The sequence below is a fragment of the Corvus cornix genome, chromosome 2 (assembly GCF_000738735.6).
Source record: "Corvus cornix cornix isolate S_Up_H32 chromosome 2, ASM73873v5, whole genome shotgun sequence".
Classification (NCBI taxonomy): domain Eukaryota; kingdom Metazoa; phylum Chordata; class Aves; order Passeriformes; family Corvidae; genus Corvus; species Corvus cornix.
The window spans coordinates 50896423-50921366 of NC_046333.1; the positions used below are offsets into that span (position 1 = coordinate 50896423).

The 24944-nt window shown below is 34.9% G+C and overlaps 1 protein-coding gene across 10 annotated transcripts in view; it reads left to right on the forward strand.

Moving 5' to 3' along the window:
• Nucleotides 1-24944, forward strand: part of DGKB (diacylglycerol kinase beta) — a 381223-nt gene that overhangs the window by 123292 nt on the left and 232987 nt on the right. For all 10 annotated transcript variants that reach the window (XM_010399089.4, XM_039549085.1, XM_039549084.1 and 7 more), the window contains 8 exons: nucleotides 5363-5516; nucleotides 7333-7368; nucleotides 8724-8864; nucleotides 10643-10692; nucleotides 12023-12097; nucleotides 12604-12723; nucleotides 21958-22075; nucleotides 24812-24900. In XM_010399089.4, coding sequence (XP_010397391.1) covers nucleotides 5363-5516; nucleotides 7333-7368; nucleotides 8724-8864; nucleotides 10643-10692; nucleotides 12023-12097; nucleotides 12604-12723; nucleotides 21958-22075; nucleotides 24812-24900 — 783 coding nt within the window. The remainder of the gene's footprint in view (nucleotides 1-5362; nucleotides 5517-7332; nucleotides 7369-8723; nucleotides 8865-10642; nucleotides 10693-12022; nucleotides 12098-12603; nucleotides 12724-21957; nucleotides 22076-24811; nucleotides 24901-24944) is intronic.

Below are 24944 nucleotides of genomic sequence, written 5' to 3' on the forward strand. Positions count from 1 at the left end.
CTTTTTCTGTGCTTTCAGAAGGAAGTGGTGGTCTCAGTTGCACTTGGTGCATAGCACATTTTTTGTTTTTGTGGATGATTCAATTTTTTTGTGAATGTATAAACTGAGAACCTTCTTCTCTGTGGCCAGTCAGTGACGTAGACCTCATTGTAAGCTTTGGTCTGTTTCTTCTTTATCAGTTTGGAAGGAGCGTAGAGGGAAAAAACTCCCAATACTTATGCAATAAATGCTTGTTGGAAGTGTAGGGCTAGGATTTTAATTTTGAAATTTTGTGGGTGGTTAATTAAAGGTTATGGATTTTCCCTGACAATTTATCGTGTAGGAAAAGATGCACATTTTTAATATCCCTATGCATTGAGTCATAGGGAGTCCAGTTCTATGTTTGCTTTCAGAAAATATGAAAATTGTTTAATAGTTTGTACATTTTACTTGCTAAAAATAATTTTAAAGTTAAATTTCTCCAGTGTTGCTTATGTCTTCTGTTCCTTCTCCTTTCCTTTTCTCCAAGGTGGATATATAATTTTAAATTTTTTTTCTTAATTTCAGGTATTTGGAAACATCAATAAAATCTATAAGTAGGAACTAACTACTTCTAAAAATATAATACAATTATTTTATATTAATTTTATGGTTTAAATTAGCTGAAACTCAGTGGTGGTTTTAAATGTGTACTTCTCTGGACTTATATCAAAATCTTTCATTACCAAATGAAATTTTATTACCCAGTAATACAGAAGTCTTATTTTGTAAAGTTTCTTTTTGTAAAACATAAGAAAAGGAGTTCCAGTAAACTTGGTGATTCAGTTTGACATATAAAAATAGAAATTCAATTTTATATGATTAGTATAAAACCCTTTATTTTTCTGTGACCTACAGGCAAGGATTTTGGTACCCTTTTTATTAGAGTCAAAGCTAAAACTGCATAGATTTTTTTCTTCTTTTAGACTCCCTCAGAAGATTTAGGCCAAATTATTTGAAAATTCTTTCATGTTTTTCTGATTCAACTGTGTCATATTTTATCTCTTTGTTATGTTAAATTTTCCTGAAATCCCTAAATTTGTGATCATAGTCTCTCTATGCCCTGATAATCTCTTGTGAAATGGAATGAATTAATTTATGTGCCAGGCTAATTGTTGTCAGTTTGGTGCATCCTCTCACGCTCTCATCCCCTCACTTGGGAAACGTCATGGAAAATGCCTTTGAAATGCTAAATCCTTCTTTCTCAGGTTCATTTAAATTCAGCTGGAGCTTCTGGAAGGCAAGCAACTGTTGAAAATTAAGCAATTAGCCTGCATGCTTAAGAAAACCACATCCACCATTATGGTTTATATATTATTCTGATGTTATTGATTTGAACTGTTTAATTAATGTTTGAGAATTCATTAGCATAAATAAATTATTTGCAAGCCATACCAAAATTCTCTGAACTTTTCATTTGAGAACTTCTGATAATGACAGTGAGATTTAAAAGGAAGATCAAGCATGATACATTTTAAGGTGGAAAATGATTGTTCTCTGCTTTCCTTTTTTTTGCTCTTTTGCTTACCAAAACATTGTACAATACATTTGAAAAGTGACTGGGGTTGGGGGAAAATGCTGGTAATTAAAGGAAGGGTAGTTCCTTGCTGCAGCGTTTCCCTGTTTCAGAATGGTAAAGCTCAATGTGGAAAAAAGAAAAATTGTGTATAATTGCATAATAGAGAAATGACTATAATATTGTGTGTTGTTTCCTCTATTGTGAAAGTAGATTTAAATTAAGCTGAGCAAATGTTTTCATCTTTAAGTGCTCTGTTCTAAGTGAACCATACTCTGCTTGGTGAGAATGCTCTAACACCTCTGTCTTCTACAGTGCTTCTCTCAGGATTTCTTTTAAGAAATTCTTTCATTTTTCTATAAGTTATGTATATTACAATGAAAGAGAGATGATAGAGAAGGGACTGAAAGCAATTTCAAAGTGAGCCTGGTTTTAAAAGATCACTCTTTTTCATTGTGAAACGTGATGGATGATCTGAACTACTCCTAGATCTGCCATATTCTAGCTTAGTTCTGTTATTTACTGTATATACATTTACAAAAACAAATATCCAGAAATGACTATACTATTTTAGATCTCACTTCTAATAGGATAATGTACCCCAATTATGTTAGGTCCTCTAGAATGTTTTTCAGCTATGGAGTATTAGAATCACAGATTTTGGGGTTTTAGGCAAGAACCTAATCACAGGGCTCTACACAGAGATCTCCCATAGAGGCAGGACTAGTTTTACACATTCTTTGCATACAGCATGTGGTTTTGCATCTGCATTTTAAACATTTGCATCTGCCATTTTAAACATTTCTGATGTGTATTCAAGTCATTTGCCAACTCCTGACTAACTTTCGTTATAATTTGAAAGCTCTTGGATGTGGAACATCCAAACTGGTTGTATGAATATTGCTGCTTCCCTGGGGGAATACAGGTCACAGAGCATGCTAGAACAGAGGATAAAGCACTTTCAGCTGAACAAATCTGGCTGTAGAACAACCTTTAGAACAACCACACACTTTCTGTTGTCCTTTGCTGAGCTACTGTGATTGGTGGCAGTCAAGATGTCAAATATAAATAAATGGACATGGCAGCCAAGTCATGTGTTACTTTAGTATCTCTTGCCTTTTCTTAAGGTTTGGAGCATGTGTTGGTGGATGCTGGCTTAAATGATAGTCTGACCCTCTTTACAAAATATTGAAAAGTTTGAACATCTTTGAGAATGAGTCTTCAGGAAGAAAAAAGTACATAATTTCAAACTTATTTATTTATCCAATTCTCTACACAGATATAATTCTGAACCCAGAAGTGGAAAAAATGTAGCCTTAGGGATTTAGTTAGTGCTGACAGCTTGAAGGACCAATGCCACTCAGCAGTTTAAAAATCTAAGGTGGCTCTGAACTCAAAGAATATTTTTTTGCAATATATACATAAAATCCACAGACAAGGTAAATAAAGAAAAGATTAATGTAATGCAAAGATATTTTATATGTCCATCCATAAACCTTAGTTTAAATGGAGTTATGACTTGGGTTTAGTTTCCTTTTACACTTAGCTGGGTTTTTTTGTGCATATCATTTAGTGAAATAGCTAAGACACATTTCATTAATGCACAATTTAACAAAGCAATTTCACATTGTGTAAAGTCAGTTGATTTAGTGATTAATGTGTTTGTTATGCTTGCAGATAAAAAATGCAGTTAGTGTATATTAGTGTAACTAATTACTGGTTTACTTGGATGCTGAGACAAACCCTTTTGCTATTGTGATTCATAGTTTATAAACAGTGAACTAGATGTCAGTGGTTTTATCAGAGAGAAAAAATGTTAAGTTTGTAGCACGAATGAAACAGTGTATGATTTGCCAAAGTAAAAGCACGTGGCTGAAACTGTCTGATGACATAAAGATAGCAAGTCCATGTCCAAGGTGATTATTTCTGTTTTACACCCATCTTGAGCATTGTGTGCAATTTTTTTGGTCTCTGCTATTTTTGTCTTCAAGAGGTGAGAGTGTTATTGCTTTCGCTGCACTTCTTTCTCAAATGAGATGTTCTGTATTAGAAGCTCAGCAGAGAGACCATCATGCCAATCTTGCATTCCTAATAATAATAATAATAATGACTTGCACAAGAGCAGTCAGATTTTGCAATTTGTGTTGTTGGTGCCTCATAAGGATAATGATACACATTTGAAATATTACCGTTCAGCAGTTAGGTCTTGATCTTAATGGGAAACACCTAATTTAATGTGCACATAAAATTTTAATGTCTCATAAATACATTGAAAAAGTAAAAGTCAAAGAAGTCAGGGGAAGAGAAGTCTCTGCTCCTAAGTCTTAAAATTATATTAAAATAATAGCAAAAATTATTTATATTGACAGTTTGCAAATTCACTGAGGCGTTTTGAAAATTCAGTTTTAATTTTCTTTTTTCTGGCATGGTTTCCAACTGATTCTTGGTAGCGTTTTCCCTCCTTCCACATTCACTGTGATGATCTAAAGGAGTTGCACTAGAGTTTTCTTTGGAGAAACGTATTCTTCCTGAAGCACGGGGAAATTTCTCAAAATCAGTTTTGTGGTATCATGTGGCTTTATCCCTTAATTATTTAATGATGACAAGTTGCTGTTCTGTTTGATCTATAAACAAGGTAACACTATGTTTTTTCAGATTAATAATTGATAAGCTGTTTTAAAATCACATGTGTAATGAGCAGCATCAGTGATAGATATGCAATTGTGTCAATATGTTTCAGGATACCTTTATCTTCATTCTCGATTAGCAGGATAAAATGGGATCATAATGCTTTGCATTGCTGTGATCCCATTGCAGCCTACACCTTCCTTGAGGGGGAGGTGCTGAAATCTCCCTGGTGACCAGCAACAGGATATGAGGAAATGGAATGAAGTTGCATCAGGGGAAGTTCAGATCAGACATCAGGAAAAGGCTCTTCACTGAGAGGGCCGTTGGTCAGTGGAAGAGGCGTCCCAGGGCACAGCTTGGTCCTGGCACCAAGAGCCACTCAAGGAGTCTGGCACTCAAGGAGCATTTGGATGATGTTCTTGGTTATATGGTTTAGTTTCAGGTAGTCCTGTGAGGAGCAGGGAATTGAACTCAATGATCCTTATGTATTCCTTCTGACTTGAGATAATCAATGATTCATTTTATTACTTGAAGCAGACAATGCTGTTTTAACAGAAGATATCATCACTGGAATTTTATTAATTGGCTCTTACCTTGCTGGCAAAAGCAAAATCAAATTAAACTAAGTGACAATTGTTTTGAATCAACAATTTTTGGTGTTTTCCTCTCTAAGTAATGCTGCATGTCTAAGCACTCTCATTTGACTCTTCAAACCTATTTGAGACAGGGTGATTAGTAACTCTTTGGCAAAGCATGTTGCCACCTAGGAAAAGACAGGAGGCCGTCAATTCCCTGAATTAGGCATCCAAAAATCCCCTGCTTTTTGTCTGCCTAATAATAGCAAAAGGTAAGACATGCTAAGTACATCCCTAGGAGCTCTGTAGGCGCCTTTGGTTGCTAATGAAGAAATTTGAGAGCACGGAACCTGATTTCAGGGTCCTGATATAAGTGCTCAGAATTCACTTGGATCTGTTTTATACTGTGCTCTGAGGTATTGCAGCAATACTGTGAATTTTTAAAGTAATACTTAATTCAATAATCACTTTCGAGAATAGGTGTGCCAGTCTGTATCTTCAGAAATCAGTATATTCAAATACAGTACAAAGTTTTTGTCAACAGGCTATTATTTGATGGATTAGTATGAATATTTTTTTACAAAGCATTCAAAAATTTTTCTTGTTTTCTTCCCCTTCACTGCAGACAATTGATTTAGAGGGGTTCAAGCTGTTCATGAAGACTTTTCTGGAGGCAGAGTTACCAGATGATTTCGTTGAACATCTTTTTACATCATTTAGGAACAAAATCTCTCACTGCAGCCCATTAATAAAAAACAAACCACAGCACCTTTCTGGAGGTAAGTAATAAAATCAGTAATATAAGAGCTAAAGGTTCCCTCACTCTGCTGTTTTACTTCTAATAGCTGTAAATATGGAATTCTAAACTACACGTGGAGGGATTTTTGTTCTGGTGTTTGTAAAATTAGAGAAACTAACTCAACCATGATAGGAAATACTGTGAAAAGGAATGGAAATTAAGTGGTTGTGTCTTTTTAATTCACAATAATGATGCAGCTGAGACACCAAGTGGACATTCTTTGTCATGTTAATGCTAATCAGATTGCTATGGTTACGTGATCTTGTTGCCTACTCTCCTGTATAAACACTTAGAAACCTTCAAGCTTTATGCAGGAGGCTCCTGCTGGTGCTCCACTGTTTCTGTGCCAGTTGTTGCTGTTTCTCTTAACTGTCTAGGTGTGATTTTCTTGTTATTAATCCTACATACTTAGCAGCTACTGATATTTTAAATGTTGGGTAAGTGTTAATATATCCCTAAAAGTGATTTTAAGTTCAGGGAAAATGGCATGCAAAATAGTTTTAAAAACTGTCAACTACAAAATTTTATAAAACCTTGCTAAAGAAATTTATGGTTACTTTATGGTTAGCTTGAAATACTTGGTTTAGTACTTCAGCAGTTTGGGAAGTCTATCAAAATCCAGTACCTAAAATCAGAAGCTGGACTAATTTATTGAAGTAGTCTCAAATGCGTAGACAAGGTACCAAACGGTTTCATGTGTTTATTCCGCTTAACTTTTCATTGACCTTTTCATCATGATTTCATCAATGACCAGCATCAGCAATAGACATGAACCACTCACCAAAATTTGTAGCTACTTTTTGCCTGGTAATTCCAATAACAGCTGCCATTTAATGGTGCATGTTTATTTATTTTTCAGTGTTTTTCACATATATTTTCTGATTACTATTATTTTAAAAAATCATCTTTTATGACTCTGGTACTGTATATTTATGGTTTTGACACTTCATCTGTAGGAGTGACAGCAACTGATTTTAGGTCACTGTCAGATTTATAGCTAAATTCTGCCCTGTATAGTCTGTACTCAACTTTCTTCACTTACACTGTAGTTCTCTCTATATATTATATATTAGTATAATCAAATCTATTTTATATATTTTATTCTTATGTGTGGTAAAATTATAAAAATGGTAATTATTATAACATCATTATTAAGGATGGTGCTGTCATTATTTTTGTTGTTTAAAATGTATGTTAAGTTTCTTACTCTAATGTTGCCTCCTAAAATTTTTTTCTGCCACACTAACTTTTCCCAGTTTGTAATGAGTTTTCATCTTTTTCTGTAACTAAGGACTTCAGAAATAATATAATGTAATATGAGCTTCCATATGTGTTTAGCATAATACCAGAAGGACTGTTTGATAAATTGTTATATACAAAACATGTTCAGAGAGGCAGTTCAGTTCACCTCATGCAAGAATTGTTTGGGCTTGAAATTTGGTTTTATATTTTAATTAAATTTCATTATTTAAACTAAATGTTTAATCCTGATAAATTGTAACATTTAAAGGGAAAAACTGTGCATTGGTACATTTTGATGTGCAAATGGAGATTATGGAAACACTTTTTTTTGGGTATCTAGTAAATTTTAAATGTTACCAGTATTGAAAAAAACCCTGGCTGTACTGGAAAATTGTCAGAAATATTTGACATTCTTCTGGAAAATGGAAGGGTAAATGAGAGCTAGAGAAAATGACAAGGAAAGTTTCAGGGTTCATCAATCTGTCAGCTATGTGTTTGTTTTCCACTTAGTCTCTTTCTGTCCACTCATGTCTGTTTATAAATTGTATTTTCAGTTAAGGTGTCTGAAGAGAGATGGAAGCAGATGCCAGGTAAGCAGCAGGACTGGAAGTCATCTGTAAGTCAGAACATTGCAGCCAACCCTTCCCAGCTCTGATTAAGAAGTAATAATTTAACCTTGCAGCTGATGATAGGTTAAAAGATACCTTAAAATTTGTATTTCTTTTCATTTGGATTTCAGGACTATTTATTTTTGAGAAGAGCTATCCGAGGTTTTATAATCCTTTTTATTCTGGGAAAAAGATTTACATAAGACTGAAATATGAACTGTTTGTGTAAGTTGTGTGATTAAAGCTAGCATTTAACTGAATAGAATATTATAATGCCTTAGTTTTAATGACACTTAACTGACATGCAAGCTCATTAAATAGAACATTGCCTTATTAAATATTTTTATTCATTTAAATATTTACTTTTAATGTTTATTTGCCTGAAACCATGAAAATGAACTTGATTCCAAGATATGTTTTTTGCCTGCCAGTTTTCTCTTATTTACCTAATTTTATTGTTTTAACGTGTAATTCATAGCATGTAGACCTACCTTTTAAAATATAGGCTTTTGAAGATGTGTCCAGATTGCAATGAAGTTTTTCAAGCTAAATTTAGGGGGAGAGGGGACAACCCTCAGTCAGTGAGAAAAGTAAAAAACTTGTAAAGAAAGTTTTGTTACTTCTTTCTCTGTGTTCTTCCCATTTTTCCCCATTTTGGTCCTGTAGATTCCAGTAATATCATCAGGTCTGGTGATACTAATGTCCTGAAACAGAAAGTTTGGCAATTTTGAAACTTTAATTCCAAGTGGTACGCTGGAACAGCTATTAATCACAATGTCTGAGCAATTATTATGACTATTATTTAAATTCTATCTTTATTTTCTCAGTAGTCTGTTACTGAGACTTCTCTGTGTTAAATATGTGCTGCACTGACACATCTGGCAGTGTTTTTGGGATAACAATACACTTGGGTATTATAAGAGTTTTCATTTACACTAAAACATCTTCCATTAGCGTAGTTGTTTTCAATCTATAAATTAGATGAAGCTTCTACAAGCACAAGGAAGTGGATGCAGAGTTGGGTAGGGATTGTTTTTAATACTTAGCATCTAGTATGGTAGAATAAAAATTTTCACCAAATTCTTTTGTAGTCAAATGAAATCAGATCAACACAAATTAAAAAAAGGTTATGCCATTCCTGTATCTGGGTGGGGTTTTTTTTTGGATAGTTAATTTTAATTCTACCTTTGCTGGATAAACTATGAACATGAATTGTTTTAAGCTTTAAGAAGTAATCTGAGATTCACATAAAACAGAGACGAATGCATGCAAGAATTGTTTTCATTTTCTGCTTATATCATATGTTCAGGCTAACAAAGGCTATGGGTTATTTCCAGGTCTGAGGCTTAACAAGGGTACCTCTACATCCAGACCTCCTACTCCTGCCAACTCACATTTACCAGACATGATCCAGCTAAAAGATATTGTTTGCTATTTGTCACTGCTAGAAAGAGGAAGACCTGAAGACAAGCTAGAATGTATGTATGTTCTTTTTTAATTTTAAATATTTATTTCCATAAGTCATCAAATATTCTGTTTCTGAATTTAAGAACCAGTTTTGAGCAGATGGATTATAAAAATATGGTTCTGGGTGACCCTTATTGCAGAAATGATCTTTTATTCTTGCTAATGATGAGATTTTAAACTAAATTTGTTCTATCTAGCACTTGGTAAGATGGGGAGTAAGGATTATACATTCTGTAGTTACAGTAATCCTCTCTATACTGTCATCTCTTGATTAGTATCAGGTCTGAGAAAAACAAAATATACTGAGTATACTTAGAGATATATAGATGGGTGAATAACCTGTACTAAACATCCCAATTCAAACAAAGAATAGTTGCTAATATAGGCTGTGGGCTCTATAATATTACTAAATAGCGAAAAGCCAGTTAGGATCCAAGTCGGCATCACTATTGGGAAGGAATGTTGGACATAGGAAGCTAGAAATTACTTGTTTGGTTGTTTGGTTTTTTTTTTCTTTAATTAGGAGCATGAGTCATGAAGGTGCAACACCACTACCTTTTAAAACAAACAAACAAACAAACATAAAAACCCCTGTGAGTTTGATTTATAAACTGGAGGAAAAAAAAGAAGAAAACCTGTTTCCTTATTGTGGAATTTTAGAAGCCAGATTTTCATGTGGCATGAATCATATAGTCCTTATTGAGATGAAATATACTTCAATATACATAACTGGTGTGTTTATAACAGATCTGCGGGATCAGGCTTTCATATGGAAAGTAAATATTCAGTATGATAGAATGTGCAAACAGTAGGCTGCTTCTGCCAGAATAAGAAATCCATACAAGGTTACATGTTGCTGAAGTATCTTGATGTTTTGTTACCTGTAGTTAGCTTACAGTGGCAACTTTGTACTGCAAGGTCACAGCAAATCCCCCAAGCGCCCCAAATTTGGTAATACTGTTTTGGTAACATAGGATTAAAACGTGAGAATGTACGTGTGAATGGTCATTCAGAACACAAGCAGAGAAAAACTAAGATCCAAGGACTGAATTTAACTTACAGTGTAATAACTGCTGCATGGTAGCAAGTTGTGCAAGCCTTATGGGAGCTCTGAGGAGCTTGATGCACAAACCATGGCATGAAATGGAGATCAGCTGCCTCCCCTGGTGTCAGCAATTGGTACAAGGGAAAGGAGGAGAGACAGAGGAGCAGATGGTAATTCTAGTAGGGGGATTTTCCATGAACTTCCTGGAGTAGGAGCTGCATGGGTGAACGACTATGTTCTATATGATTCAGGAGCGAGAGAGCATGATCTAATATGTGTATGGTACTTAAGTATTTTGTGTATTGAAGGTCAATTGCATTTGCTGCATGTAATTCTGGGCATGATTATTTTATGGGTTTATTTACTTCTTTGTCATACAGAGTTGAAATATACCACATATTGTAGCTTTTTAGTATATAAACTTCAGCTTGTACTGCACCATGGTATGCAGACTTTCCTGTTGATTTCAGTTGAATTCTCATTATAAATTAATGGTATTATTTAACTCTGTCTGAATTTGAAAGCAGTAGATCCTGTGGCTGTAATGCAAATTCTAAATGCAATTTGTTTGTTGGGTCTACAGCTAGTCTGATCATTAAATGAAAATGTTAATATTTGTCTTTTCTTTGAAACTCATGCTTAGTTGTTTTGTGTTTTGGTTTGGAGTTGGTTTTATTTATGAAAAAGAGAGGTATTTGTTATGTATTCTAACTGAGTTGCCTTCTCTCTTTGTTTTCTTTTCAGTTATGTTTCGCTTGTATGATACAGATGGGAATGGATACCTGGACAGTTCGGTAATGTTTTCATGTATTGCATTGTAAGAGTATGTAAACATGGCAAAACTATGCAAAACTACATTAATTCAAATCAAGTTTATATTTACCTGGAATTATTAGAAGCAGTATAAAATATAGTTGATAAAAATTCATTCATTTGAAAAGTAATGCTTGAGTTTTCTTTTCCAATAAGAAATAGTGCTTCTACAACTATATAAATTTTCAGTTGCTGACACTGCTGTCATGGAGTCCTGCTCTATAGTCTTCTGATTTTTAATCATATTACTGTAGGGGACACATTAATATGATTCCAATAATTCTAGTATGCTGCTGAGACATGTGTATGAAAGCAGAATTTGTAAAGATTTCATTAAAATGGGTAAGTGTGAGAGTCACACAGTGGATTTATGTGGAGAGATGTCATAACTTCCATGTTGTTATTAAGAATGGAGGAACAATATTAAGGGCAAAGTTTTGAGGACTAGACCAACCAAATGCTTGAAGAAAAGTCAGAGAGATGGAAATAATTTTGAAAGATGTAACTATTTTTTTTTCTGATAGCTAACAGAAACAAGTGTTTTATTTGCAGTGTTCTTTTTTAACTTTTCTTTGGGTTTTTTTTCCACCTTCTTTTGTATCTACTGGTATTTGCAAGACAGCATAGAGTGCATTGGTAAGGAAGAGAAGATGATTGCCATAAACTGCAGGGAAATAGGGAAGCTAAATTATATATGGGTATAAAGCAAATACAGCACCATAATTTTAGGCAATACCAAATTTGAGTTAGGTAACTAGATACAATTGAGAATTCAGAATGGTTCTAGATAAGCATTTGAGCATGTTTACAAAGCAAGTGTGTATATATGAGTATAGAAAAGCCCTAGTGATACATTATCAAGGGAAATTGCAATACTGTAGTGGTAAGAAAATAAATCTGTAGTAGTTTACAGAATCCACTTTATGCCTTATTTCTATTAGAAGGTTGTGATTTATATTTGTTAGAGTGATGGAATTTAAAGACATTACATGATTGTATCACAGGGTGGAAATCAGATCATGAAAACATGGGTGCTTGAAAGATAACAAAGAAGGAAGTATCTATGACTACTTTCAATTACTTTGATTGTGGGGCTGTATTTCACCTCCCTGAATGCTTTGTAGTCCATGCAGGATGTTTTACTAGTAAGCAGATTCACTTGAGAATAGATTCCAAAGTGAAGTACATTTCATCAGTTTCGTTGATGAAATAGTGCCACTGGATGCAATATAGTTGAATTATTAGTTGCTTGCAGTAGAATTTTCCTTTATAACCTTACATTAAATATAATACTTTTTCATTCATTTCTAGGAGCTGGAAAATATCATTGCTCAAATGATGCATGTTGCAGAATACCTTGAATGGGATATTACTGAATTAAGTCCAGTAAGTATCCATTTATCACAAATTTTTTATGTTGCTAGAGACAGCTGTCAAAATTTTGTGATATTTCATACTCACGTGGGACTCTATAGGTGAGTATGGTAGAAATGAGAATAGTCTGTGTTCCATGATGACACTGTGAATTAGCACTTTTAACAGTATTTTGCTGGTTAAATCTGATCCATGAAACGTTCAATAAATGTAATAATTAACTTTTATAACACAACCAGTTTGTCTCTGAAAATTTCTTAAGAGTGAGTGCACAAAGGACACAACTTGGTTTGGGACCTTTAGGTGTTAATAAAATGTAAATAGGAATATGACACTTCCTTTTCTGAACTGTCCACACTCATTTTACTACAGCTACCATGCAAGTAATATTTTTCTTTTTTTTGTATGAGAGAATTGGAGATCTGCACATGTCCTAACAAGCTGCTATATTAGAATATAATAATAATAATAATAATAATAATAAATTATAACTTAGGAAATTTTTCATTGAACTGTAGATTCTTCATGAAATGATGGAAGAAATTGACTATGATCATGATGGTACTGTTTCTCTAGAAGAGTGGATCCAAGGGGGAATGACAACAATCCCACTCCTGGTCCTTCTTGGGTTAGAAAATGTAAGTATTAAATAATAGTGTCCAGTTTCCACTTGCATATTGACTGTGGCCTTCTGGTTAGTTTCTCTGTGCCCTGAATGAAGAATGACTTTACTCCTCTTTACTATGGCTGAATGACATGCAAAGAATGAAAGTGTCTTCAGTGTCAGAGAGACACTGGCAAGTTTGAAGCACCACCTAATAAGCTGGCTCTGGAGCTGGAAGTTGTAAAAAGGGGAATAATTTTCCCTGCTAACAACATGCTGTTAATTCCTAGCCGCGGTATTATCTGTTAAGAGTGTTTTACTGCCCATGTGTATGTTACAGCTGGCTTAGAGCAGTGTCTAGGCTTCTCAGCATGGTACTGGGTTGTGTGGCCTAACTGTACTGAGTCACAGAGCAATCCAGGCTGGAAAGAACTTCTGGGGATCTTCTGTTCCAGTCCCTAATTAAAGGCAGTGCCACAGATTTAATTATCCAGGGCCCTGTCAAGCCTGAATAATTCCAGTGAGGTGGATTCTACCAGTTCTGTTGGCAAACTTTCCCCGTGTTAATTGTTCTCAAGGGAAAGAGCTTTTGTGCAGATGGAATTTCTTCTGCAGCAATTATTGCTGCCTCTTGTCCTGTCATGATACATCCCTGCGAAGATCTTCCATCTCTGTAACTACGTTAATAAAGTATAGTAAGAAGCAATATCAAAGGGAACACTTACAGCAAAGGATAGAGTATTGTGAAAGATGAGCTTATGTTCTCTACATTTACAACATCACATTAAAGATAATACAGATGTAATATGATCAATTTTGTACCAGTTCAACACAGTTGTTCTAAGATTGGCATGCTGTCAGTGCCACCTGCTGTCCTGTATTTGAGCTAATTTTGAACTCATGTATCAAAACACAGGTTTCAAATGCTTTTCTGCTATTGGAAAGAAAGCCTTTTCATCTCATCTTTTCTTAAGTAATTTTCACATATTGAATAAATAATATTTATTTTCTGCATTTAGTGCTATGGCTTGAACTAAATCTAGACTGCTGTAGTTGCTCTGTGCTATTTTATTTGCACAAAGAATGCTCAGATTGATACTTTGTGCAGGGAAATACGTAAGAAACCAGTTTGTTGAACAGAAGAATTATGTCTTGCAAAATCTTATTTATTAAACTACAAGTAAAAAGTCTGAATTGGAGATAACTTTCATTGTGTCTGGATCATTGTAGTACTACTTCCCTAATTCTATATGTGAGACTGAGTAAGAAAAATGTCAAATTACTTCCCTGTCATCAAACAAGAGATCTTTGTCAGGATGAGTTCCATTATTTCCACAGAATTACTCTAAACAACGGGCAGCAAATGCTCTCAAGTGAGCAGTATAGCAGATTTTCAGCACAGATTTTCTTTTATGACAGGTAGTATAGGTGGTCTGGGAGTACTTTTCTGTGTCTACATTTCGTTCTTTCTAAATTTGAAACTCCTTAAATTATGGCATAAATTAATGCAGATCATTCTGTAGAGTTTATTTTCATATTAAAGCAAAAGCTGTTGGAAAGAACCTATGTTATCAAACATTTTATCATTTTGAGTATTTTTACTAGTTATTAGATATTTATCTTGCTGCACATAGCTTTACTATGAAAATACTAAAAATACATAAATAGTGATCAAAATTCTGCAGCCTGTTATCAGCACAGGTCGGTGTTTCTGCCATCAAGAGTATTCCTAGTATTTGATGCATTTAATAGACATAAATGCTGAGTTGTGGAAAAAATATTATAATAGCATGCAAAATATCTGTATTATACATAAGTATTGTTTATGTGACGTCCATTACCTACATATGAGCTGATTTGCTAGTAATTTGCTAGTGATTTACTAGGATATGATTTTTGATGATGAACTCTTTAAAATGGCTCCTATTTTTCTTTTTATGTTTAAATCTGCTTAATTTTTTAAACCATCACATAATATTTAGAGAAAAACAAAATTTTTATATTTTTCATTAAACCATCAAAAATGTACTACTTCCATTTGTATATAAAAATATATATGAATAAAAGTGTATTTTAGGACACATCCCTGTGAAGATCATTGAAAAGTGAAATCAATAAAGATAAACTCTAATGCCTGTCTGTTATTTAGTGGAAACTGATAGCATGATTTTGATGGTTTTGCTGCATCTAATGTGTTATCCAAACTCTTCATTCCAGTGCATCAATCCCGTTAGTGGGATGCTGTTATTTCTTTTGCATGCCATTGTTAGATTTTGCAAACCTAGCTTCCCAGGTCTCTGCTTTTTGGGTGTCTATCTCTCTCCTTTTAGTTATGGTAATGAAAAGTAAGATAAGAATCTTTTGGACTCACTAATAAAATAAAAAAGTGCTGTGATATCTTAAGGTTTTCCTCAAGCTGATTAGTATGCGAAAATAAGGGGCATAACCTACTGGATTATGCTGCTTAGACATGTCCAAGTAATCTTCATATGTTGAAAATCAGAGGGAAAAAAACAACAACAAGACCACCTCCCACCCCCCCCTCCAAACCCCAAAGCAAAACCACAAAAAACCCCAAACAAAACCGACAAACAAAGAACCCACCAACCAAACTATTCTGTCACTTCTTTTAAGTGTTGGTTCTATGCTGAAGTTGGCAATGACAAAATTTTAAATCCAAGAGATCAAGTTCAGAGCTGGTCTAGTATGATGATGACAAAGTATTGTCACTATAGTTTATTTAAATAAATTATGATACCAGTGAAATGTTTAATTTGTTTTGGGTTGGGGTCCATTAACACTATATACTTAACTGTTTATAGAGCTTGTAGGAAGGATAGAAGATTCTCAGCTGGTCTAATTTGTTATGCTGATATCAGTGAAGCTATGATAATTTATTTCAGATGCAGATTTGTCATAGTACTTTTAGAATTCAGCTACATTGTTTGTACTTAATCTTTAGCTTCCTCTAATAGCTATACAGAAAGGTCAGATATCATGTAAAAGTTCCATATTACATTTAAATACTTTCAATCAGTTTTTATTACATAGTGTATTAGATGATTTAGTCAGAATAATTGCAAAAAAAAAAAGGACCATTTAAGTGAAGTATGGAACTATATTTTTTAAAAATAAAAGAATAAGCAAGTCAGTGTTTATGAGCAGTGGGGTTGAGATAGCCTAACCTCTCACAGGTTTCTGGCCTTTGCCCTCTGACCTCATCAGTAATCCCCTTCTGAAAGAGATAAGAGTGTTAGGCTGTTACTACAAGTATTTGCCAGCCACCTGTTATCAAGTCAAAGAAGTAACAAGGAAATCTGCCTGATTTCCTTCTGCTCACTCTCTCTCTCTCTCTCTCTCTCTCTCTCTCTCTCTCTCTCTCTCTCTCTCTCTCTGCATCCCCCCCCACCCCTGCCCCCCGTACCTTTTTCCTAGACTTTCATGAAATTTCTACTGCCCTTCAAATTTATTTGAATTTACTAAACTAATTTAAAAGTTGCTGGCACAGTTTGGAGTCATGAAGATAATAGGAGAAAGAGCATAAAAAGGTCTAATTTCCCTAGGAAATCAACCTTAATATCCAGTTTGTTTTATCTTGCTGGGTTTTATGTTCTGTTTCCTCCTAAGATTTGATTTTGGAGTTGTTTTGAAGGTAGACTTTAGAAATACAGAGTTCTATCTCTGAGAATGTTCCAGGATAGAAACCATGTATTTGATTTTCTGGTGCTTTTGAAAGCAGTTGATGTTCTAAACAAACAATTTGGGTACAAGATAAGGAATTTAAATAAGAATTAATTGGTTCTTTTTCTATAGGGGTTCTGAGATAGATACACATACTACTTGGCAATTTGTTTTAGAAGAAAAGATCTTGGAATTGTATACATGTATACATTATATTGTATATATATATTACATGTATTATAATCCATTTGTATTGGGTGACTACCCTTTTTTCCAATTAGCAGTGTCTAAATGTGTTCTATATGGCATCTACTAAAACCTTTGTTGTTAAGACAAAGTAATTCTTACTGCCATGTTTAGTTGTTCCAGTTTCATGGAATTTTGTTTTGTAGAAATTCTCTCATGTAAAGTGAGAATTTCATGAAGAAAAAGAAAATGTTAAGTATAGAGGAAATTGTTATTTGTGTGGTCTAAGTTTTAGTAATAAATGTACAAGGTAGTTTTTTGCTGAGTGTCACACTTCAGTCTGGAGTTTTCACAGTCCTCATCAACTTTCCATATTTATTTTTGCATCTTAAGCTAATAGTTAGTCTCCCACCCAAACACAAATTGGACAGATACATCCCTGCAGTACTCCTGATTTCTTTGGGAAGTGGTCTATTGCACATTAGTGACCACTAGGCTTTTTATTCTACTTCTGCACAGTAGAAACCTTTGAAGTTTCTGACCTTTTTATTTGCTTCTGCCTTAATTTAAGTAGATTAACATTGTAAGAGAAGAGAAGAGTGACCTCATTGACTCTGCTAGCATCACGTAAAATTTCTTTTGTAATCTGTGCAAAAAAGGCCTCTTAATGATGGGTTTTGTTAGCCATTAGCATTGTACTCTGGTCTTTGGTAGGTGGTGTGCAATATTATTCCACCATGATTTGATAGAAGCACTTGATTTCTCTTTTAAAATAATTGCATGCCAGATATTTGGTCTCACTTTTCCTGTCACAAATGATTACTATCACCTCTGTCAGTGAGATTGCACAAAAAGGAAGTATAAACTGGAAGTTGATAAATGCTAGTGTTTAAAGAAATCCTGTGTTTTAGGGAAGTATTTTATTCCTCTCTACTGGCCACTAGATGTCACAGTTGCACTGTACCTGGTACTGTACAGTTGCTGAAAAGCTGCCCTAAAGTGAGAGAAAAGTTGAAAACCAGTAAATAGTTCATAGTCATCAATAATTTGAAATCAGGCCAATATGCCTTTCTTTTAAATCACTAATTGTAATTTTCAACCCAGTTCACCTTTTAAGTCAAGGTAAATTTTGATGGAACAAACTTTTGTGTTGATTGTGACTATATTTAAAGAAATCATAAGGAAATACTCTTAAAATGTTACTTTGGATCCTCAAGCAGCAAATATTATGCAAATGCACTCAAATAATTTCAAAAGCAACATTTGAAACTCTTTTGATTAAATGTGGCGTGGAATGTTTCAGTGGGAGTCCATGCTTGGGAATACTGCTTCTCATGTTGTATATTACATTACTGTTGCCATACTTTTTGAGCTGTGAGTATGTTGAAATGGAACCGAGCTAGAGACTCGCAAGCATTTACAAGTCTGGAGTGGGATCTGTCCTACCATGAGTGAGCCCTTCAGGCTGAAGCTTGAAATGACTGCTTAACACCTGGGCAGTTTCATAGACTTCTATTTCTTTTGTTCAGAGAGGAAGAAGGGCAATCAGGCCTTTTGTTGTCCTGAGTGACATTTCTGCAAGTCCTCTCTGAAGTGTGGCAGGTGAGTTTTCTAGAAGGCCGAAGTTCCGGTGCACCATATGCTATTTCCATACAAACAGGGGGCAAACTCGAGCCCTCTGAGCTGCAGCTCGCTCCCTTTGTGCCGGCTCGTTCCCGGCTGGAGGCAGGCTCCCCGTAAGGGATAGGAGGAGCTGTTCGGGCGGTCTGGTTTGCCGGCACGGCCCGCAGAGGGCGCGGTGTCCCCGCTGTGGGAGGCTGCGGCGGCGGGAGCCGCTGCCGGAGCGCTGCTCGTCCCTCCCTGACCGCGCCGCCGACTCCCGTGCGGGGCTGGCTCCCGCTTCCTTGCGGGAAGTTCGCAAACGCCTTTCCTTACTGCAGTCCCGCTTTTCCTTTTGTCTCTAGGTTGAAAAAAGCCCAGGAAAAGTCAGGAGTAACTAACCTCTTCTGTGAATAAGGTGTTAAATAAATGGTATTTCATGCAGGTATACAGATTTACCATTATTTACAATTTAATTTCTGCATCATCGAAGTCTCTGCAGATGACAGATGGTTACAGATTTTGGACAGGGAAACTTAATACTGTGGCTACTTATGAAGCTTTAAAAAACTTTTTAATTTTCCCTCTTGTGGTCCTTTTTTTGTTTCTGGACAACTGCATGGATGAAGGCTGTGGAAGATTTTTGTTTTGTTTTGCTTTCTCAAACACACACATACACACAAAATGTCTCCGAAATTAGAAGTGAGGAGCCCTCCCAAATAGTATGTCCCGTGAGTCAGGTTACTCCCTCTCCACTTGACCAAGAACAGACTTAAAACCCTTTCTTCCCAAAGGAAATTGAACTAAACAAAACATGATATGAATTCTTTGCTGAGAGCAAACCAAAGGAGTATAGAGTGTAACTATATTTGTTTTAAAAGGAGATGCTGCATATTTTAATGGAAACTCTTCTCACCTTCCCACTGACTGAACAATACCTAAAAATCAGTAATAAAATTGTCTTATACAAGTCAAGTAAATATTTTTAAAATAAGTGGAAACAAAAGTAATCAGTAAAAGAATAACGACTACTCCATAACATCCTTCTCACTTGGATGCTCTTTATTGACTCTTCTCATAGAAAAAACTGAACATTCTGGTATTTTAGACACTCTGTAGCTATTGGAAGAGGGCATGTTTGCTGGGATCAAAATTTATCAGTGATTTCATTACATTTTTTAAGTCTCAAAATCTTGAAGATCTCTTTGTCTGCCTTTATACACAAATATCTGAAAAGCTGATATAAGTTAATATTAAAGCAGGTTAGGGATGTGTAGCTAAAGTCTGTGATAGCATAAAATTTTCCACTAATTCTAAGGTTGTCTCTTTTATCGTTGACTTGCTTTTTAAGGTCAGGTAGTTTTGGCAATCAAATCCATGGTGGCAGGGTCAGGACCACAAGTCAAGAGAACTGTTGTTAACAAAACAAATGTTACTATTGTCATTATGTTTTAAAGTCTGTGTATGACATATGGAGGCTTGATTTTCAGTGATGTGTATAAGGAAGTGAGGAAGAGATTTTTACTGTACCTGCCCTGCTTTGAGATCTTCTTAATGTCTATTTGTTTTTAAACTCTTTCTCAGGATATGGAAGCAAAATGAGTTAATGTCAGTAAATGCACTGATGTGTCAGAATTGTGGATTTTATTCATACTTAAAGACTTGCATTGAGGTGGCTTTGTTTCATATTATGTCTTTTTTTTTTCTCTTGGCAGTGTTTTAAAAAGTTATGTGCATGCATAATCATATGCAGCACTTTATTGCTTATTTTTAGCAGTGCACAAGAGCAAAAATTTAATTTGCTCTTTTCCAAAAGTGCATTGTGTTTATGTAATGGATTTGCATCAGTTGCAGTCTGTAACACAGCTAAGTGTTTTAATTGGCAGAACACCCACATCAAGACTTGTTTGTTTTTCTGATAAGGAAAATGCCAGCTAAGTTAGACCATATGTTCTGTTCAAATAAGAAGCGACATATTCACATGTAATGGTCATTCTTTAAAAATAAAATGAAAAAGTAACACAAAATTAATATGGAAGAGGGGCAATTTTGTGCATAATTATGCATTTCTGTTAATTTTCATAACCAGCAACTATTTTGCTGAGGAAGGCTGGTCAGCTCACATTTTAAGTGCTTATGGTTTATGACTGTATCTGCTGATGACCTGAGTGATGTTAAAATTGAAGTGTACATTGTTTGCTGTTTTTTCTCAGAAGGGTTTACATGGTCTTTGTTGTCTAGTGAATAATTGCTTCTTTCAGAAGGCTTGAAATTCACATACTATATTGTAGTTTAACAATTCTTTTAAAAAGTGTGGACTATGGTAGTAAGATGGGAAGAAAAATAGAAGTTAGAGAGCTGTGTTTAATGAAATACATCCTCTTCAGCTGCCAGTCATGAAGGAGCTTGACAGGCTTCTAGTGCTTCACAGCTGCAGAATCTATTTCTGCTTCTTCAGGGGAAATTGGAAAACTTCCACACTCTTTGCCAGTGAGAATCCCACATTAGGCATCTGCTGTGCTTTTTCTGCAGAAAGGGGACCCTGACATTGCCCAGCTGTCAGAGATGGCATTTGAACTCCTGCTGATAAGATTGGGGGAGCTATTACTTATACTCTGATACTGATACCTCACTGGAGAAAAAAAAAATAATAATATTTTAACTGGCTTCAGTCCTTTTTGTTTCTAGGTTACTTGTAGGAAATATTCAAAGTTGTGTCCTAGCTTAGACCCAGCTTTGAGCCAAACATTCTTAATTTCTCAGAGTGCTGCTTTTGCGTAAGGATGTTTCTTTTTGCCCACAAGGATGACGACGTCTTCATCATACTTGACTTCTATTAACTTCTAACTCCTAGAACAGAGCAATACTGATTTTTAAGGACGTAACTCATACAGTATATGCTAATATAGAACAAAACTAAGTTTTTATTAAAACTTATGCTCACAAACTTACATTGACTATTCTCATCAGTGAAAACCATCAGACTATTGAAATTTTAGCCAGGAATATTGTGTATGCATGATGCCAAGTAATAGTACTTTGATGTGAGAAATCAGAAACTGGATAAGAACCAGCTGTTGATGTGTTTTCTGAGAAACAGAGCTGGGTGTGACTTCCTTTAGCTATGTGGCAATTTCTTTTTGGCAATGACATGACCAAGAAGACTACAGAGTTTCGGCAATACACAAGGAAGCAGCCCATTTGCAGGTGATGGACCTTAACTGCCTGTGTTCCATTGGATGTTATATTGGGTAAAAGATAATTTTTTTTTTTTTTTTAAATCAAGCGATATTACGTTAGCTTCATCTAGTTTTTTGGAAAAGTTATTGTGGTGTGGTTAGTTTTCCTGTTTTACATATGTTGATGTATGTACCTAATTCTGGCAGTCATTAAAAATATGTGTGGTTTTAGAAAACTCTTTATATTCTTTGTTTTAGAGAGTTTTATCTTCTGACCTGCAGCACCTTTATTGTTAGGATTAGTCTAGGAAAAAAGTAATTTCAATATTAGTTGTAATTTAATATCACACTAGATACATTGTGTTGCAGTGACAACAGCAGCCTGGTGGCTTTTTCTGAGTTGTTTTTGAAACATATGGATGTCCCTGAGTTTCTGAAGAATTTTTTTATTATACCATTGCCTGTGTATTTAGAATGATTATGCTGTGATCTGGTGCAGAGTCTTAAATGAAGTAACAGCTTGTCTTTTATGTTCTTGAGTCAATCTCCAATTTTTATGGGCACTTATATATTCCATTGTTTATTTTATTAAGTGAAATCTGTTTCTCTTATGTCCTGTGCAGAATGTGAAAGATGATGGGCAGCATGTATGGAGATTGAAACATTTCAACAAGCCTGCCTACTGTAATCTTTGTTTGAACATGCTAATCGGAGTAGGCAAGCAAGGTCTCTGCTGTTCTTGTGAGTATAAGCATTTCAGTGTCCATTTGCTTACATGTCTATTGCTAGAAATGTTGTTCTTGCCACGTAACAGAGATCTAGTAGCTTCCTATTACAAAACCATTGCCACCGCAGTAGTGGCTCCCCCTTCTCTTCTCTGCTTGAGTGTCCAAGGTTCTTCTTTTAATTTTTCAGAATATTTGGCTTTGAAATATGTTGTTTGAGGGAGTTTTCTTCTTTCTAAGGATTAACACTGTTAGTTCCCTTTGGAGTCTATTGCTCCTTTTTTCTTTACTATTGTATTTTTAAATTTTCTGTTAGTAAATATCAAGCTTAAGTTTTAACTTTCTACTTTTGTTATTTCTATTGTTTTTATTAATGATTTTACAATAGGTATCAGCTTGACAAACATGTAAGTCCCATGTTTGTTGATTCAAATTTTGCACAGAATTACTGTTTTGTTAATTTTGAAGGTGAAAATCCCTGTTTCCCAGAAATCAAGTTTCTGTAATGGTTCTGAAGTTTTCTGTAATTGCTTGTTTTGTAGTCATAAATCTCAATCCACATATTAACTGATCATAGATTTTAAGAAAAGGAACGCAGAAAAGCTACTGCATCTAATTTGCCCTTCATTAGGCGATTAGATGCAGTTACTACCTTTCAATTCCTTGAGCTGGATCTATGTATTTTCTGTGATAATCTGTTTGACCACCTCATAACATGTCTCCTGGGAAACCAAAGCTTGCTGAAAGATACCTCGTCTCCATTTGAAAGTTTCCAGAAACAGATGATCCATATCTTTCTTTTGTGGTGTGTTCCAATGATTATTCATCTTTTTTTTTAAGACCTATTTTCTGATTTGAATATGTCTTGTAGATGGTTCCAGTGACTGGTTCATGTTATGCCCTGCTCCATTAGTTTAATGATATCTTTAGTACACAACTGTCTTCTTGTCATGATGGTACTGAGTCACCCTCCATTTTTCTTTTTTGGTAAAATAATCGGTTTCTTAGTGTAAATGACTTTCACCATTTTTGGTATGAAAGATAGCCCCTCACAGCTGATGAGGACCTTTCTGCCTGTACAGTTCTATTGATTTAATTTGAGGTTAGTCTGAATGAATGAGAGTTTTGAATTGACCATTTCTGTCCTCTGGGGGCCGCAGACCCCTCTAAAATATAATTCGTATGTAAATCCTTGTATGCATTTTCATGTCATATAATTTCATTCACCATACTATGAAATGGAAAAAATACATTAATTAAAATTCAAACAAATTGAAATTGCATAACTTGAGATTAATAAATGCTGATGACAATAACTGGAATATATATATAAAATACTGATTTGACTATTAGATCTCGAAATGTTACATTCTTTAAGATTCTTTTTTGTCAGACTGTTATTGTGAAGAAATAAGACCCATATATGTTGGAAAGAGAGTTCTATTGAGCAAATAATGTAGATCACCTTCTTTAGTAGTTATCAGAAATGGGTAGGCTGGTTACATAAACTGTCCCAAAAAAGACCAGCCTTGCAAGAGCTGTATTTTTTTCTGCTGCAGTGTATCTTTTGAGTATGTATTTGTCATGATGGTTGGCATTTATTTTGTGATAATGATGGTCTCAGAGTATCTGAAGAACATGTTCCTTTCAGTTACTTCATGCAGCAAGAAGCATGAGTCTACTTGCAAAACTATTTCACTATTTCCTTGTTTAGCTAATCTTTTTCTCCAGTATATTTTCAAAGCATTGCTATAGATTTCATTATTTGCATTTTAGATTGTGTGGGAGGAAAAAAAAAAGGGGGAACCACAGGGGTCCTCACCATCCCTCCATGGTCCAATCAACAATGTTACTCCCTGCAGTTTGTCTGATTAATGGCTGCGCCTCCCACTGGGTTTGTGTAATAGGTGCAAGCAAGGTGTTTAGAAGTACTTTGTGCTTAATTGCTCTCGAGGTCAAAAGCCTGAGACGTATACCATGCAGGGAGAAATTCATTCTCAGTTTTTAATAGTTGACTCTTTTGAATGCAGGCATAAGCTGTAGCATTATTTCCTCATCTTGGCACAGTTGTATCATTGAAGTCAGGAGAGCTTTGCATTGTACCCTGACATTTGTATGTTTTCCAAATGCAGCTAGCATGATCTTTACAGACCTGGTCAGCAATAGTAGTTACCTAAAACTGGTGCTGGAAGGCTAAGGGGAAAATAAAGCTTCTCAGGAGTTGGTATTTTGTAAAACAAGAGTTAAAGTTATGGTGATTACATGGAATGCATGAAAACAATTCCTATTCAAAAATGGACTAATCAGCCATTTCAGTTTTATAAATCAATGGGAGGAACAGCATAAATTCATTGGCTTTTATTTTTGTGCTTGCCAGCTGCTCTCATGCCTATAGTTTGTAAAATATATATTTCTTCCTACTAGCAAATGACACCAAACCATTTGGCAGTCACCAATTTGTCTTTAAGATTTTTGTCATTTGGGAGTTATTGTGAAAAAATTTAGTGAGGTCTGATTTAATTAAGCATTTCCTGTTATGCAATGATAGTGCATTCTTAGATTTCTCACTTGCATAATATTTCCTGTTCTAATTGGCCTTTTGTACTCCATGGAAAAAGCAGTCTAGTTTGAGTTTTCATTGACTGATTGGATTGATTATTTAGAGATGACATGCTGGTAATGTTATTTGTTTCATAGAAATGTAGGCAGAAACACCATTGCCTCAACATCTAATAATGTGTCTTTTTTTCAGTTTGCAAGTATACAGTCCATGAACGCTGTGTCTCAAGAGCTCCTGCATCTTGCATCAAAACATATGTGAAGTCTAAAAAGAATACTGATGTAAGTTTGGGGTAGCATTAACTTTGCCATGTACCTGTTAATTT